General features: G+C 43.2%; 1 protein-coding gene across 1 annotated transcript in view; it reads right to left on the bottom strand.

Moving 5' to 3' along the window:
* Nucleotides 1-5,487: 5,487 nt before the first annotated feature.
* Nucleotides 5,488-18,369, bottom strand: part of Peak1 (pseudopodium enriched atypical kinase 1) — an 84,678-nt gene continuing 71,796 nt past the window's right edge. The window contains exon 4 of the mRNA XM_008823439.3: nt 5,488-11,737. Coding sequence (XP_008821661.1) covers nt 10,574-11,737 — 1,164 coding nt within the window. The 3' untranslated portion in view covers nt 5,488-10,573. The remainder of the gene's footprint in view (nt 11,738-18,369) is intronic.

Consider the following 18,369-nt stretch of genomic DNA (forward strand, 5'->3'; position numbering starts at 1 on the left):
GCTTACAGGATGAGAAGCTCACAGCTGTCTACATATCAGGCCAGGAACAGAGTCTGGGAAGCAAGGTGGTCATTTTGGGTTTGTGAAGGAAGATTTCCAAATCTTGTTAGCTGAATAGGGCCAAAAAAAGGGAGGGGGGGGGAAGACAGGAACAGAAAGCCTTGCAGTAGAACTAACTGGGCAGCTACCTGGAGGGTGTAAAGGGTCATGGAAGATTCCATCCAGATTTTGAAGGAAAGTCTGAAAGATCAGGTAATGTATGGCAGGTCAGAGTTCCTATAAGCAGCCCCTGAATAGGTGATGCATGAAGCTGTGAGAATAAAGTTAAAGATGCAATGGAGACCCTAAGATATTACAGACGCCAGTAATGTGAAATATCTGCTAGGGAAAGCTGTAAGCAATGAACAGAGCCAGTGAAAGAGAAGAGGCTACATGAGGTTCAGATGACAAGGTCGTATGGGCAGGGCTGTCTGAGCTCTTTGGAGCTCACATTGTATCACATGCACTGGAGGCCAGACATGAAGTTACAGGATTTGTTTGCTCTACCAGGTTTTGGTTGCTTTGATTCCATCCTTCCTTGCTATTCTCTCATTCTTTCCATTGCAATGTGAATGTTTACTTTACGGCATTGTGTCTTGGGGGTATACAACTTGTTTTATGATTTTACAGGGATTTACAGCTAGAAGTTTGTCTTGAACCACGGAAGAAACTTGAACTATTGAACAATACTTGAACTGCTGAGCCTTTGGGGGAAGGGTTAGTATGCTTCAGTTGTGTGTGGGTCATATCACGTTAGATGGAGTCATGGCTTTGTTATTTTTATTTGGAAGTTAACTATGATTGAGGAGATGTGTTTAGGTGTCAAGTTGACAAATATTGGACTTGTGATGGTTAATCTTGTCAACTTGACTGGGGTGAGAAATGCCTAAAAGATTATTAAAGCTCACCTCTGGGTATGTCTCTGAGGGTACTTCCAAAAAGGTTTAGCACGTAGAGAAGAACCACCCTAAAAGGTGGGTGGCGTTATGCAATAGTCCAAAGGCCCAGATGGAGTAAAGAGGGAAAAGGAGAAAAAAGAAGGAAGCATACGAGACTGGGCGCTCCTTTGCTTCCTGGCTACCATGAGGCCTGCTGCTGTGCTGTGCTGTGTTCTGCCCTGCCTGCACCCAACCACGATGGACTGAAACTTCTAAAATCCTGAGCCCAAATAAAACATTCCTCCCTTAAGTAGTTCTGCTTAGGTATGTTGTCAGTGACAAAACAAACACCTGACCAACACAGAGGTCAAGATATTTCTTTAAAATTCTTCCAAACTAGGTTTCTGGCTTCCTGGAGGCAAATTGGGGGGAGGGTTCCTAGCCCAGCACAGAACATAAAATGGGTCCTGATCAGGAAGCTGGTGCCACTGTCCCATGAGCTTCTCTACAGGGCTTAGGGCTGTAACATCCTGAGGGAACTAGAATGGCTTCAGAGGGCCTTGCCCTTGTCTTAAGGGTAAACACTGGGCCTAGCAGATGGCCTCTGCTTTCCATGGGAGATAACTCATTCTAGACCTTGGCCTCATTCTTTCAAACTGCTCTCTAAGCTCATAGTGGCCAGCAGGGGCTGCTACCCCTTGCTTGCCCTCCAGTGGGCACTTCTGGCCCCCTGCTTATCAGATTTGTGCGGTACTCTTTTGCCCACTATTGGGCAGAGAAACAAAAGCAGAAAAGACCCCCCTCCTTTAAGTCTCTACAGCTCTCCCTGTTCTCTTTTCAGCTCATACTGTTCTGCTGTCCTTGCCGCACAGTTGGCAGGAGCGAGGTAGAAGAGAAAGCCCCACATTTGATGTCACTCAGGTCTAGGTTCAAATCCTCACTCCAGTAGTGAAAAAGAGGAATTTTCCTCATCTGAAAAATAAAAATGGAACCAACATATGGGTAACTAAAGTTTGTGTGTGTGTGCGTGTATGTCTGTGTGTGCCTAGCACTTGCTTGGAACTCTATTAATTCTGGGCTGTAGCTTGGGACTCTCTGGAACAGTGCCCAGGCCAGAAGCACAGAAGTGCTTGGAAGAGGCTATGTGCCTTGTCATCTGGAGGTCAAAGAGCAAGAAGAGCCTGTGGGAGAAGCCACAAAGCTCAGACCTTCCAAATATGGTATGGGAGGAACCCATGGCCAGGCTCTGTGCTAGGCATCATGTGATATCAGCAGGGCCAGGGCAATAAGACCTGGGGAGAGGTGGTCACTTATGGATTCTGGAGTCAGATTGGATCAAGATGGAGAGATGGGATGGAGTTATGGCTGAGTGGAGGGTGCTTACATAACAACACAAGGCCTGTGAGAGGAGAAGAGAGAGAAAGACAGAAGAGGGAACAGGAGAGAGGAGGGAAGAGGGAAGGAAGGAGATGAAGAGAGGCAGAAACCATGTTACCAAGCCACGGGGGAGAGATATACTTCTACATCTGTTAGAGTGGTGCAAGAAAAGCTCAGGGATCATTGTGGAAGAGGGGGCAGAAAGTTTGTTAGAGCCAGAGGAGGTGGATGACCACAAGGCAACAATCTTCCAGACAGCTGGGCAGTTATTCATATGAACTCACAGCAATGGTGACACTATGCACAAGTCCCACATAAGCTCAAACAAGAGAAAATCCCAGTATAGATGAGGGGAAGTGGATAAGAAACCCCAACCCTACTTGAGGAACTGTTAGCCATGGATGATTGCTGGGAGGGGGAGAGACAGTCTCGTTTAAGGGTAAGACTCTTGGTAGGTTGACCAGGCTGTAGTGAATGGGCTTACAATGAAGGACATTTGGGGACACAAATTTGACTCTATAAGCATATATATATATATATATATAGATGAGGGGAAGTGGATAAGAAACCCCAACCCTACTTGAGGAACTGTTAGCCATGGATGATTGCTGGGAGGGGGAGAGACAGTCTCGTTTAAGGGTAAGACTCTTGGTAGGTTGACCAGGCTGTAGTGAATGGGCTTACAATGAAGGACATTTGGGGACACAAATTTGACTCTATAAGCATATATATATATATATATTTTTTTTTATAGCTTGGTATACATAGTGATTTCCAGGTCAGCCAGGGCTACAAGGAGACCCTGTCTCAAAAAGACAAAAATGACATATATTACGTGAAATTTAATGGGGGTAGTAAGGGGGTGTAGATAAGGGAGGGGATCTAAATATGATTGAAATTTGTCTGAAATTTGCAAAAATTCAGTTAAAAAAAATAGCCGGGTGTGGTGGTACATACCTTTAATCCCAGTACTTGGGAGGCGGAGGCAGGCAGATCTCTGTGAGTTCAAGGCCAGCCTGGTCTACATAGTGAGTTCCAGGACAGCTGGGGCTACAGGGAGACCCTGTCTCAAAAAAATAAAAAAAAAAAAAAAAAAAAAAAAAAAAAAAAGAAGGCTCTTCGTGTGAGGAAGAGTGGAAAGATAACCACAAGGTCTGACTTTAAAAAAAACTTTAAACAATTTATTTTTAATTGTGTGTGTCTGTGCACATTAATGCTGAGGCCTGAGGAGGCCTGAGGCATTAGATTCCCTGGAACTGAAATTATAGGTGGTTGTGAGCTGTTACATGTAGGTGTTGGGAACCAAATTCAGGTCTTCTGCAAACAGCAGTAAATGTTAACTGTTGACCAATCTCTCCACCCCACCTGAAGGTTTTTTTGTTTTTAGTTTGACTCTAGCTCAAGCATCTGTTGGAGAGTGTAGGCAGCAGAGTAGAGGGCTCCCTGGACTAGCTTATTCCAGGTAGGAAAGAAATGGGCTTCTCTGTGTACGGGCTGAAAGAAGTCACTCTGCAGGCATGTTGATGCCAAGTGTAAGTGGTCCATGTCCTCTGAAAAACCTAGAGTCAGAGAGAAGGGTGGTTTGTTTGGGCTTACTAGTAGCTTCCTGGAATGGGTTCCCTGCTGGAAGAGGCAGTGCAGATGACTTTTCTGGCCTTCCAAAAGACAAAAGTGGTCCCACTTAAGAGCAGACATTCAGGTGTTTCTGACCTGCTTTGCTTTCCTGGAGTGGAGTTTGGTTAAGGCAGCCCTGACTGGCCCATCACCTCCTGGTCTTTTAGGGTCCCAGGGTGGCCATTCATGTAGCAGAGCTAGCAGTCCTCCCTGTGACCTTTAGGTTCCAATGCCCACTTCCCCAGAAGCCCTGCATTATGCTAACAACTAATTTAGAGCAGTAGCCTAGGGTCTCCCTGCAGGAAGCAGAGCCTGTGTCCTTGGATATCTAGTCAGTTTGCCTGCTGGCTCTCCCTCCTGAGTCCAGGCAGTACAGCTTTCAGCCACATTAATATGGAGTTTGCTCTTTAGCAACACAGAACTCCGAGTTTGGCAGCCACTTTTCTGGAGTGTGCCTTAAGAACAGTTTGCAAATTCCAGAGGGCTGGCTAATGGAGAAAAGCAGAAATGCCATGGGAGACTGTCTTCTGTAGGGGTTAGAACTCACAGACCTGGTCTATATTTAAAGTCTACACGTTTGCACTTTCAGCTATGCGACTTCACCAATTTGGCAGCTGTGCCTACCACTTCTTTCTGCCTAAGACAGGTGGTCTTCTCTGCTGTCTGCTTACTAGCTTGTCTGTCTTTGGATGTCTTATATAACCATGTAACTTAAGGAATAAGCCCAAGGCATATGAATTATGTAGGTGAGGTCTTGTCCCTGCACAGCTCTCTGATAACCACTGTGAGAGTCAGCCAAACCTGCCAGCCAAGCCTCACACCCTGTGACTGGAACCAGGCAGCCTGTAGTGACTGGTCACCAGGGGGCACTCTCACACAGAAAACTTGCAGCCTTCTCAGAACAGAGGGAGCCCTGAATGCCTCCATTTGCTCTTTGATGGCCTCCTTTTCTCAGATTACAGGGAATCCTAGTGTCAGTAAGGGGCCAGTTTGCAGAGGGCAGAGGGCAGAGGGCAGGGCAGCTAAAAGCTGTTCCTTCCATATTTCAGGGTAGGCGGCCATGCTTGGGGGATGAATGAGAGCCATGTCCTCAACCAAACCATTGCCAGCATGTCAGTGTTGCTAAAAGGACAAGAACTTGAAGTCTGGTTTAGTGTATATTAAACTGAATTTATTTACACAGTAACATGAGGCCACAGAGTACACAGCAAAGAACCACAGCAAACCAAAGGGTGGTGCCACTGGTGACATAGGGGACCTGTTATGATAGATTTATACAACTCTAAAAAATATGTAAGTGGAGGGATAAAGCTCTCGAGAGAGGAAGAGAAACAAGATTTTCCAATATGGATTGTGGGTAGTGCCATGGAGAATTAAAGGGCTGTCATGGTTCAATCATTGAGATGGTACACATCTTGCTTCTGCCTTGATCTCACACCAAAATGCCCTCCATATCATGAACAGAAAACCTAGCCCAGTGTGCTCACACACAGCACTCTTTAGAACTGGTAAGGGAGGGGTAACAAAGGAGCACTGGAGCAGGCTTCCTGAAGCAGTGTGGTTTAATCTTTCATCAATGCTACACTGAAGCCATAGGCTGGCTCAACATTCAAGTTACTAAGAGTGCACACACATACAAACCAGCCACATACTAATGGGCAAAGTGGATTTTCTGTACTACAACAATACTCGTAGCAAAATATATAACTCTGTAATTCTGCTAGGTTAAAAAAATTCCGACCTCTTTTGATTCCCTGAAACTTTCTTGATTTAGAAAACCATGGGGGTGGGGTGGGATGGGGTGAGAATCAGAACAGATGTAGAGGCTCTTGAAGGGGAAACATGTAAGGGATGTTTGGAATGCAGACCCCTGCAGCCCACCTACATGGGTAGTTTCTGGAAACAGCTGATGCAGAAATCTCTAATTTCAAACAGCTGCAGGGAGTAGGTATATAACAGCTGTGTAGCACCTTGGACAGTCTGGGCACTTATACATATTAAAAGATGGTGATGCTGAATGATAAACGCCTTTTGTAGGAAGTTTATGAAAATGATACAGTGTGTTAAGAAATTTCCCAAGAGTTCTTTAAACAAACCTTTGGAAACTACCTCCTCTTAAAAAAACAAAAACAAAACCCAAACCCAAGTTTCCAATTATGTGGACATGATGCTCTTGAGCTAAGGTCTGGGCAACAGTCAGCCCTGGTGAGTAGGCTGTTAGAGCTCCTTTTGGTTAGAAACTAGAGAACCGCACTATCTGCTCTAGGCTGCCACCACCTCCCCCTCACCCTTATCACCACCATCATCTTTTTCTTCTAATGTACAAAATGGACTTCCTGAAAACATAGATTTTTTGAGGATAGATTAGCTGAATACCCTGAACATGGAATGTATGTGAATTCCCTTCCCCTGGCATCTGTCACAGCTCAGCCTCATCATCTGTGAAGCATCAGGATAAAAAGGCTTGATTTCTTTGGTATAATATGTCTAGGATTTTGCATTATGGCTCTTCTGGCTTCTCTTGGGGCACTGGTTTTGGTCCATGGCATCCCCACCTGTGCACTACTGTGAATATGGGCAGATGGATATCAGGGCACACTTCAGCAGGGCCAACACTTGGGTTTGTCTCAGCATAGCACTTTGGGCCTTTGAGAATATGAGCTTCAATGAGGTAAATCTAAGAACCCAGTTTTATGGGCAGCCATCCTGTTCATTCATTAGGCTGGACCAGAATTTTAATCCTTATCCACTAGTGAGGGGAATGTAGAGCATGCCAGAATTGGCCCAGGGAGCTGCATTCCTCTTTTGTTTCCAAGTGTGCTCATACTTTATATAGGCGGAATAACCCAAAATATAAAGCAGCATCCTAAATCCATCCTAATTTCTGAGACTAATCTGTATTTTTTTTTTCAGGTCATTCTGGGCAAAAGCTATGGGAAAATCCTAGTTGTAGGTGATCAGCTAATGTCAGGTGACTTTCCAATGCTGAATTACTCATAAATAAAACTTGGAAAGCTGGGTGTAAGCCTTCTATGACCTATTTAATGGGTTCCAAAGAAACTTCATGGGAATTTTACAATTCTACATTTGAAATAAAATTTAAGGTATTTTATTCCCAGAAATACCATCAATATTTCTAGAGGCTTAGATTTCCATGTTTTTAAATACATGTTCAGCTTGGAAATAGAACTGGCTCCATCTAATCTGACAATGGGAGGTTTTATTTCTCATCCCTCAGCATCAGGGGTTTGAGGCATATGGGGGTGCTTGTGCCCCCTTCAGACCTTAACCCAGTCCATCTCTTGAGGGCAAATCCTGAAACTCAGTGCCTTAGGTCTGGTTCCTAATATTCACTCAGTCTTGGGGTTGGTGGACTTTCTTCATGAATATCATGCTGTTGTTCCTCAGGTTCTAAGTTCTTACCTGCTCATCCAGTCGCTGTTCTTCACAATTAACTTTTGCACACCACGTGGGTGTCAGCATCCCCAAAGGCCTCTCACTGCTGACTCCTCCTTCCATGCTAGGTTACTACTCTAACAAGGCACTCTAAGATACATTCACTCTGCTCTTGCCTACTCTAGCTACAGTCCTGTCTCTAGCACCCACATGTACTGAGAGATTGCTGATGCTCATGTGGCCAAGGAAAAGTTCCAATAGGGGCTTAATTGTTCAAACTCTCAACATAAATAGAAGAATCTATGGTAGAAACTTTAATAGAAAAGAAAAAAAATCCAATTAATACAGACATTACTTGTCAAAACTTAAAGTGCCATGCTAATCACACTCCAAAATTCATGTGTGTGTGTGTGTGTGTGTGTGTATAAAATGTGTATCTGTGTCTCCAGGGGCAGGATTTGTTTTCAGCTGATGATGAATTCAGGTTCCTACAATTAAAATGGAAATGTAAAATGCTTATGATAATGTTTTACTGACTGAATTTCATTATTTTGGGAAATGCTCAGAGGCCCATCTGATGGACTTCTTGCCTAGAAATATAGTTCTTGTCTCTGTTCTGCCCTAACCTGGACTCTGCCACCCCCCCAAGAAAAAAATCACATTCTGTGGCCATTATCCAGAGAGAATTAACACAGCCATCTGTCTCTGGAAGCCTGAGGCCCTTCTCCAGTTAGCTGGCACTTCTTGCCCTTCACTATGAGGGACATATAAATAGTAAGAAACATGTGGTATGAAGAGGTGCTCAGGTGACCAGTGCTGTGAGATGATGGTAGTGGAGAGGTGCATGCCTGTTCTATTGCAGTGTGAAAGGGAAGGCTGGATCCAAGATATAACACAAAAAAGGGAAAAGGAAAAAGATACCTACAGACAGAGCAGAGAAAGTAGGGAACATTCTGCATTAAATATGTAACCTCATTAAATAGTCAACATTCAAATTTACATGGGCAAGGCACCATGAGAATGACATTGAAACAGTATGTCTCAATTTGCAAACATTGTGGGAAGTGAAGGGCTGTGCTAGCTGATGTGGTCAGTGGTCTTTTGTGCTGCCAGTTCAGTGCATAATTAGGCAAAGAGTTATGTGCACATGGGCTATAGTAAGATGAGCCAAACCCCAGCCTGCCAGGCATGGTGCAGTCATGACTCATGCCTACAGCAGCATGCTTGCTCCACAGCTATTCTGTCTAGAAGAGGAAAGACTCTCTGTGGGCAGACTAGCTCTTTTTTTCTGGAAGTATTTAAGTGCTGGCCAGGAAGACACAATCATCCTCCATATGGAGCCTCACACATATCATTCTCTTAAAAACAAAGCATAGTAAAATACATTCTTTTCCTTTCTTGATCCTCTTTGATATAGGTGAATCATATGAAAGGCTGTTAAAAATGTTAAAAGTTTAGAAATTTCCAAGGCCACTAATGTGCCACCTAAGTAATACTGCACAGTCAGTCTTGGCTTTAAGAAAAAACTGTGCTGGTGGAAGGGGGGGTCCAGGGCTCCCTCACTGACAAGTGCAGTGAACATATCTGTCAACCCTGCCACAGGTTGCTCCCCTAGAGGCCTGGCCTCTATCTCCAGCTTGTGTGTGCAGGCACATGGGCACACATGTGTACACACTCACTATTCAAGTGACTCTTGGGATTTCAAGGTTGAAGTAAACAGATACTCACAGTTTTGAATAAAACAAGTGCATGAACGTACATAAACTCTCTCTCTCTGTCTTACACACACACACACACACACACACACACACACACACACGCAGAGCGACACTCGCCTCTTAGCGCAAATATGTGCCAAGGGAAGAAGGGAAGATTTCTGTAGATCTCACTCAGGTAAAGTTGCAACATAAACACTGTAATATACAGTTTAAAAAGTACATATAAAAATTGCACATTTATCTGCTGGAGAGGAGCACAGGCTCCACAGGGAACAGCTCTCAGCCATTCACTTCAGCCATCAGCCTTCTTGGAGCTCAACTCCAGAGCTGTTTTAGAGTCTTAGGAGCAATGTGCCACTCATTTAGGGAGGCAGTCACTGTGGAAGAGGTTGGCATTCTAAGGATTGGGTCAGTCCATCTCAGTGGCTTTCTCCCCATCCTCTGCCTTCTGGCCATTCCAATAGTTGCTTCAAGGTGCTCTCTAAGGAGATCTTGATGCTAAAACAGACAGTCATCTCATTCAGGGCTGCTGTCTACAGCATTTGGTCGACTAGTTTATACTAGTTACTAATGGAAGGAAGCTGGCCAGTTACTGCTTGTAGGATAAACTGATCCAGGCACCACTAGTCCTGGTTGCCAATGCTGATAGCTCTGACAGCAATCAAAGAACGGAACTTTAAAGTCTGTTCCCTGAGGGCCCTGGAGAATTGAACATGCAAGGAAATTATATCCTTATTTCCTGCCAACTATTCATAAGCTCTGAACAGCATTCTGTCTGCTGAAGCATTGGTGGCACTGCCTTGGGGCCCTGGGTCAGCTCTGTAATGGGCTACAAGAAGTGATGATAAACTAACTTTCATCAGCAGGTGGGGACAGAGAGAGGTGAAGGACAACCAGGCAGTGGCAGTAGGGGTGAGGCTGTTAGGGCTGTTCTCCGTGTAGTACACACATTTACTAAGAATAAAAATTAAAATGGGCCTATAAGCCAACACTTGAGAATCCCTCCTTTCCTTTTGACTCTTCACTACAATGAAGGCTAGTCCCTGGTAACCACAACTGAGCTGTTAAGGATGTCATGTCTGCCTGGTAAAGAAGCAGTTATTGATACTTTGAAGAGGAATCTATTATGAGAGCATTACTGGATGGCAGTTGAGGTTGGTGACATGTCTACTGCTAGCTAGTTAGGACAGATGAGTTATGGAAGAGCTGGACACAGCCCACTGAGTTCACTTCACAGGAGCTGGTCCTTCATGGATGTGCACTTTTAAATTTAAGCCCATCTATGTGGGACTATCAGGATTATAGATGTTTCAAGGGAAGGCAACTGCAGGTTTGTGCAGTTGAATTTCTGTAAAGTTAGGACACACTCAGCTTTTCACTCTGGTTGGAGCTGTGGATGACCTTTCTGAATGGACCCATCTGTTCATGAACAAAGATGGCAGGTTGGCTTCTCTCCTTCCCTTGAATTCTGAGTGAGTACTAGGATAGGGACATGTGGGGCAAGATGAAGAAGGTGGAAACATATAATAATAAAAGCAACATCCAGGCTTTTTAACGATGTTGCAGGATTTTTACAATACAACTCAGGGAGTCTGTGGTGGCAAAAGCCAGATACTGAGCACAAAGCCAGTCCTCGAGGCTTATGCCCCCTTCTCTGTCTAAGGACTTTTCAGCAAACTTGATCATCAGCAGTGTTCGCTTAATGTCCAACCAGTTTTGGAGCAGGGCATTCCTCTGCACTAGGCTTGTGGAAGTGGTGAAGGTTTGGAAAAGATCTTCACGAGGACCCCAGAGCAGACACTGAAGGATGCCTTTGGCATCAGAAATGAGGATGCGCTCAGAAGGGTTGGGATTTAGGAGGCAGCTGGCCAGCTGCTGCAGGCCCCAGGAGTAGGGAGAACGGAGAGGGATTTGAGGCAGATCTGTACGGGTGTACTCCTTCTCTTTCAGCTCTGGGTTCTCATCAAAAGGGTTGGGCAGGTGCAGCATCTCATAGATGAGGATGCCTGTCTGGAACTCATCACACTTTTTATACTGAGTGGCTGTGATGATCTCTGGGGCAAGGCGGGACTGGTCTCGGAGTATCTCAGGGTCCACCAGATGGCTCTTTTGCTTGGCTTGAGAGAAGTTGCTCACAATAAGCCTTGTGGGATAAGATGAGGTGGGGCTAGGATCTGCAGACCCAGGGCTCTGGGCAGTTCCCCCGGGCTGGTGGTGGACAAGCAACAGGTTCTCAAGGCGTAGATCGCAGTGAGTGACATGGTAGGGCTTGAGATGCTCAAGGCCAGAGCACAGCTGTAAGAGCAGCAGACACACTTGCCTCTCATACAAGTCAGGGCTTTTCTCATGATGGGGCAAAGAGCCTCGCACAAAGTCGGCCACAGTGAGATGGGGAACCTCTCTGGTGATGACTACAACATGGCTTCTCTGCTTCCTGCTTGTGACTCCTTGGCTCTCTTTCTCCGATGACTCTGTTTCAGAGCAGGGCTCTGGATTTTTTTCATCAATTTCTTCTTTCGCCTCTTCCTCAATGTCTTCCATTTCATCCCCTGCCTTTTCAGGGGCATCAGAATCTTCCCAGGGAAGCAGACGGTTAGGGACTTCAGCAAGGAAATGACCACAGTCTTGCTGGATGTTAAAATGTACAGCCAGACTCTGTCGGACAGCCAAGCTGTGATAATACTGCTGAGATTCTTTAGCTTTGCTCTTACAGATCTGAAAGAGAGCAAGAAACACAATTTAAAACTCTTGCTTTCATAACTAGACATATGATGTGCTAAGTAAGGATGATTAACTGGAAGGTGACCCAGTAAGAATAAACAGTCACACAGTGAAGTGAAGTCCTCAGAAAGGGCCTTGGCAGCTCCATATTGAGTGACAGTACTGTTGTTGGTAGTAACCATTTCTTAGGACCCTTTACATGCAAGGCTGTGTGCTTAGAGTTTTATGTGTACCCTTTCTACTTTTCATACCAGCCCTTCAAAATAGGATGAGGGTTTCAACAAAAGTGCTGGGAAATTGGATGTAAACATGCAAAGGAATGAAGCTTAACCCCCATCCTCACCAGTTACAAAAATCAACTCAAGATGATTTAAGTCTTAAATTCAACACCTGAAACTGTAGAACTAGTAGAAGAAAACACAGAGAAAATGCTTTAGGACACTGGACTAGGCAAGGATTTTTTGGAACAAGACTCTAAAAGGATAGGAAACAAAAGATAAAACAGACAAATGAGAGTACATTAAACTAAAAAGCTTCTGTACAGCAAAGGAAAAAGACTGAAGAGATAACAAAATGGGAGACATATTTGAAACTACACATTTGACAAGTGGCTAATATTCAGAATATATAAGGAACAAAAAAATTAAACAAAGAACCTCAACAGATATACACATATGTATACTTTATCATTAACCATCAGGGAAAGGCAAATGAAAACCATATTATCTCACTCCCACTACAATGGCTACTGTTCCAAAGGACCTGAATTCAGTTCCCAGCACCCACATCAGGGAGCTCACAACCACCTGTTAACTCCAGTGGATTTGATACCCTCTTCCGGCTTCCATGGGCACCCGCACACATGTGACAAACACACACAAATAACACACACACAGGGTCTCACTATGTAGCTGTGACTGGCCTTGAACTTGATATGTAAACCAGGCTAGCCTTGAACTCACTGCCTCTGCTTCTGCCTCCCAAATGCTGGGATTAAAGTGTGTACCATTATGCCTGGCCTGACTCAAGAGTTTTCTAATCAAAAACATCAAGTAGTAGTTCTACATGCTGTAAGCGACATTGTATTTCTGATCTCAAAGGGTTATAAAGTAATAAATAGCCGGGCGTGGTGGTGCATGCCTTTAATCCCAGCACTCGGGAGGCAGAGGCAGGCAGATCTCTGTGAGTTCAAGGCCAGCCTGGTCTACATAGTAAGTTCCAGGCCAGCTGGGGCTACAGGGAGACCCTGTCTCAAAAAGACCAAAAAAAAAAAAAAAAAAAGTAATAAATAAATAAAATTATCCCCAAATGGGTCTGGAGAGGCTGACAGTGGAAGATTTAGTCTACTACTAGTTCACAGATTACAAGAGCCTGGGCAGCAAGCCCATCAACACCCTGCTAACAGTGCATTTTCTACTCTTCCTGCCCCACACAGGGACACTGCTTCAGGTATCAAAGACTCCCAACAATAAGTGCTCTTGGTAGTGTGTATGCTGCCTGTCTGTTACAGTAATATGGAAAAAGAACATATCTTTAAAAATGATATTTTCAATCATTTTTTCTTAAAAAGAGACACAGAATTCTCTTAGGAGATGCAGATGGATCCCCAGTTTAGAAACGTAATATACTTTGATTTCCATTCAAATAGCAAAAAGGAAAGACAAAAGGGGAAGCAAGTCTCGGGAGCAGTGCATCTCTTTCTCACTTACTATGGTTATTAAGATTAGAGACTTGATAGCACTGATCCACACCATGGAACTAAGTACTTATGTATCTACTGAGACTTCTGAAAACAAGCTCCGTAGTCTTCAGCTACCTACTTACCTAATCAGTTTGACAAATGCTTTATATTTCTTTTTAAAGGAAACTTCTGATCTTGAAATAGATGTCCTCTGGCTGAGTTCAAGTTCAAACATATGTCTTTTAGAAAACATTATCTTTGGAAAGCTCTCAAAGTCTCAAGCACATGCAGTGTAATATATCCTATATGCTCATCAATCACATGAATTCCTTCTAAAATGCACTGATGGCAATATTTCATGTTTATGTGTCACAAGGTATTTAAAATCCTACACTAGCCATAATTTAGTTGTATAGGAGGTGGATCTAGCACATGGTACCATTAACCTCATTGGCCGTTTAAATAATTTGCTCCATATCACAATTCCAGCTGGAATGAAGGTTCAAGAGTACCAGTTCCTCAGTGTTTGAAAGTCTATCAAATATCACTAAATTTAGTTGAATGAGTCTGAAAATTAAACTCCAATTGCTATGTTACAGAAAGGATGCTCACCAAGGACTCAGAAGGCCTGGGATTTAGCCTTGCCAATAGCTGTGTAACCTTGGGCATGCTCACTTAATTTCTCTGGGTTTCAGCCTGCCTAATAAAGGAAACAATTATAAAGACTACTGAAACCTTACTTCACAGGGCAGTTGCAGAGATGATATGGGATCAAGTATGTAAAGTAAATCTATATACGACTAAGATATACAAATGTAACATTGATAACAAATCAGACCATTTGCAAATGTTAAAAATGATGTAATCTTGGGGCTGGAGAGATGGCTCAGCAGTTAAGAACAAAGATTGTTCTTGCAGAAGACCCGGGTTCGAATCCCAGCACCCACATGGCAGCTAACAACTGTCCGTAACTCCAGTTCCAGGGGATCTGAAAGTCTCTTCTGTCCTCCACGGGCATTGCACGACATGGGTGCACTTACCTACATGCAGGCAATACACGCATACACATTAAAAATGATTTTAAATGATACAATCTTAAAAAAAATCTTTGTATATTTTTCAAAGACAGCAAGACAGAAAAATATACTCTATGTGTATGAATGAATGTGAACATTTCTCTCTCTGTCTCTGTTATAAAGTCTTGAGAGCTACTTGCCACATCAGAGGTTCTCTGACTGCTGGTTTGATAGAGGAAAGCTAATGGACAAGTGGTAAAAGTATGATATCTCTCTCTCTCTCTCTCTCTCTCTCTCTCTCTCTCTCTCTCTCTCTCTCTCTCTCTAGTCTTTTTGAGACAGGGTGTCCCTGTAGCCCCAGCTGGTTTAGAACTCAACATGCAGTCCAGGCTGGCCTCAAACTCACAGAGATTTGCCTGCCTCTGCCTCCCAAGTGCTGGGATTAAAGGTGTGCACCACCATGCCCAGCTAAGTCTCTTTATTTTTTGAAATCAGGTCTTAGGGAGCCTAGGCTGGCACAGAACTCACTATGGAACCCAGGCTGGTCTCAAATCCTCCTGCCTTAGGCTTCTAAGTCCTGGGATTACAAACAGATTTGAGTTACTACATCCAGCTAAGGTCAACACCATTTATGCCAAGGTTTTAATAAGTCAAGTCCAGCATTATGTTCTAGTCCTAGGTAAGTCAACTTACAGCTCAGAGAGAATGACTTAGTCAAGTTTTTACTTTTCACTATGTCAAGTCACACTGAAAAGAACTCAGCACCTGGTAGTTTAACATCAACAGTATTCTAGGGGGCTAGAGAGATGGGTCAGTGGTTAAGGGCACTGGTTGCTCTCACAGAGGACCCCAGTTCAGTTCCCAGGATCCATATGGTGGTTAACAACCATCCATAGCTCCAATTTCAGGGAATCTGACACCTTCTTCTGACCTCCCAGGGCACTATATATATGGGTGCACTTACATACACGCAGGGAAAACAGTCATATGTAGAAATAAAATATAAAATAAAAAATTTTTAAATAGAAAAGATATTCTAATTGTGATATTCTAACTTTAGCTAGATGTATACACAGAGATGGTCATACACATATTTATAAAGTCTTCAAAAGCTTTGGGTAAAGATAAGAATGTGAATACTACAACTAGAATTTGTGTTTAGCTTTGTGATCAACTTGAGATAAAGGATCAGAGTGACTCACAAGGAAGAAATGATAAATTGTTTTACCATTTTGGACACTCTAAAGGAAACAGTCTGCCTAGATACCCAACCAGAGTAGGCAGCACTTCCTTATCTCTACATTTACATAGATGGGCTAAAGAATAATGTGTCAATCTAGTTTAAAGGCAAATGAAAATAGGAGAAGAATGGAGTGTAAAGAGGGAGACACTGGGCTTTTAATTGGTTTATAACCATGAAGCCAGTTACCATGCAAACATAGACTTATGGAGATTTCCATAATAGGATTTCACATGATAGGTACCTCATAAATCTTTATTATGGAGCCTGGAATGATGTTAATTTAGGTACGAGTATTATATTACTCTATGTACTACACAGTAGCCATTTTTCAAATATTAATAACTTGACTCCTTTAGGTTAAAAAGAAAAAAAAAACCCTCAAAATGACCTGACTTCAAATGATAAATTTCTAGTCCAAAAGTTATTTCCAAAAACAAGCCACTCTTTCCAGAATAAATGGACAAGGTTTCTTATTGCCAGGTTTTTTTTTTTTTTTTCCTTCCTTTAGCCAATATTTTCTCCATTTGGGATCAAAGTAACTTTTCAGTTTCTTATTTTCACTTATCTCTTCTGAACAAAATTCACATTCTTTTCTTAAAAGGTGTAGATGGCCTGAATAAGGGGAATCTCAAGAAAGATTCCTCCTGAGGATGACTTCCTCAGACCGCCTCTCCTGGATTTTAAAACAGAAACAAAGGAGAACTAGAATGGTCTTATATCTTTATATAAAACTCCTGTTTCTTAATGGGAGAAAACTCCCTGATATTTGTTTTGATTATGCAAGGGAAAGCATACTTAAAAGGCTGCCGATTTTGGCAGATTCTGTGCTTGTCTACATTTCTGCAACAGAAGAAAAACTAAGCAGCTGCACCAAAGAGACACTAGAGGGAGCTGCAATATCAACATCCAAACATCATTGCACAGGGCAGGAGAACAAAACCATGTTAGTAAAGGGAGGATTTTCTGGCAAAATATACCATGGGGTCTCTTTCTGGACAAATTTTTGATTTTGTGAAGGTGGTGATGCTGAAATCATGTAAAGGGAAGACTGTGTAAAGAGAATAAGTAGGGACAGAAGCTCATCCTGGGAACAGTGACTTCACTCTCATCTGCTCACAGGCACACCTGCTTGAGAGCTGTTCTTCAGAGGGGTCAGAGGAACATCAAAAGGGACAGTCAGCCAGTTGGTAGACACAGGACCTCCCAGCATGAACAATGTACTGCTGTGAAAATTGGGGCTTGAGGGGAAAGTGAGTACTTGCTTGGGCTGATAAAGGATAGAGAAGGAAGGAGAAATATTTGGTTCCTATCAACTGAGCATTCTAGCAAGTCTGATGACTACAGCACTTCCTATCACAGCATCCTGTGTGACAAGATTCCCAAAAACACGGATGGGGGCACTATAACCACTGACAAGTTATCTTCTGGGAAATGGTAAAACAAAACATAAAACCAGAACCAGAGCCAAATCACCCTCTTCTGAGACCTTCTTTGACCCAGGACAAATACACATCACTTAACTGTCTGGTCTTAGTAGGGCAACAGAGCTGGACAATGGTTCCTTACACACAATCTGCAAAGTTTAGTTCCAAACATTCATTTCAGTTCAGGGGCTATTTTCTGGTTGCTCATGGTAACTGCTCTGCATACCTTTGAGGCAAATTTGCCATTATAAAGCATTTATGTTTGTAATAAGAATGTCAACCTAGACAAACTTTTATAAAGCAGACTGTGGGGGATTTTAACTACAAAACCGCAGTACAAGCAGCTAGGAAGGAAAAGACAACATATGTGTCTATCATGACTGACTCTTCAGTAAAGAGAACCATCTTGCTGTCCTTTCAATGCTAGGTATTTAGTTCAGGGCAATAGAGCAGGGACACGGGGGAAAAGTGTGGCATGAGTATGAATATGGAGCTGACCAGTTATGGGATGGAGTGCTGTTACCTATTCTCTCTTGCCTTTTCTTCCCAGAGGTTCCTTGAATGCTGCTATTTGCAGGATACACTTCCTTCAGCAACTACCTTGCATATACTGCTGATCTTGTACTTGCATTTGTAACCCACATTTATCTCTGAATCTTATACTATATACATTGGTCTAGTTGTTTGTGTCTTCCCCCATGAATTCCTGAAATCCAGCACCAGTTCCTGAACTCTTCCTACCACATCCTCTGCTTTCCCACTTTTTCTGTTCCTGGTGAATGGCTCCATTATTGGGCTCAGTTATTATCTAGCATCAAGTTTGCTCTGGATTTCTCTTCCACTTTTACTCCCTGTGTCCAACTGATTTACCAAATCCTACTGATTTTGTTCCTGAATAACTCTGAAACTATCCTTTCTTCATCTCTGTTGTTACTGTTATCACCTTCCTGGACTACCTCAAAGCTTTCCAATGGGGTTCCCTTAAACGTAACTTTCAAAGGGCCACAGAGTCATTTTTTTAAAAACCTGGTATCATTTGCCTATTTAAATGTCTCAGCTTTCTCTCTATACAGTTGCATTTTCCACCTCTTTTTTAAATTTGCTTTTACCATATTACTCTGCTTGTAGCTAGTTTCCCACTCTTGCTTTCCCTATCTATTTGGGGCCCCATTTTCTCCCTTCCTTCCTTCCTTCCTTCCTTCCTTCCTTCCTTCCTTCCTTCCTTCCTTCCTTCCTTCCTTCCCTCCCTTCATTTCTCCCCT

The sequence above is a fragment of the Nannospalax galili genome, unplaced genomic scaffold, assembly GCF_000622305.1.
Source record: "Nannospalax galili isolate Female #2095 unplaced genomic scaffold, S.galili_v1.0 scaffold28, whole genome shotgun sequence".
NCBI lineage: Eukaryota > Metazoa > Chordata > Mammalia > Rodentia > Spalacidae > Nannospalax > Nannospalax galili.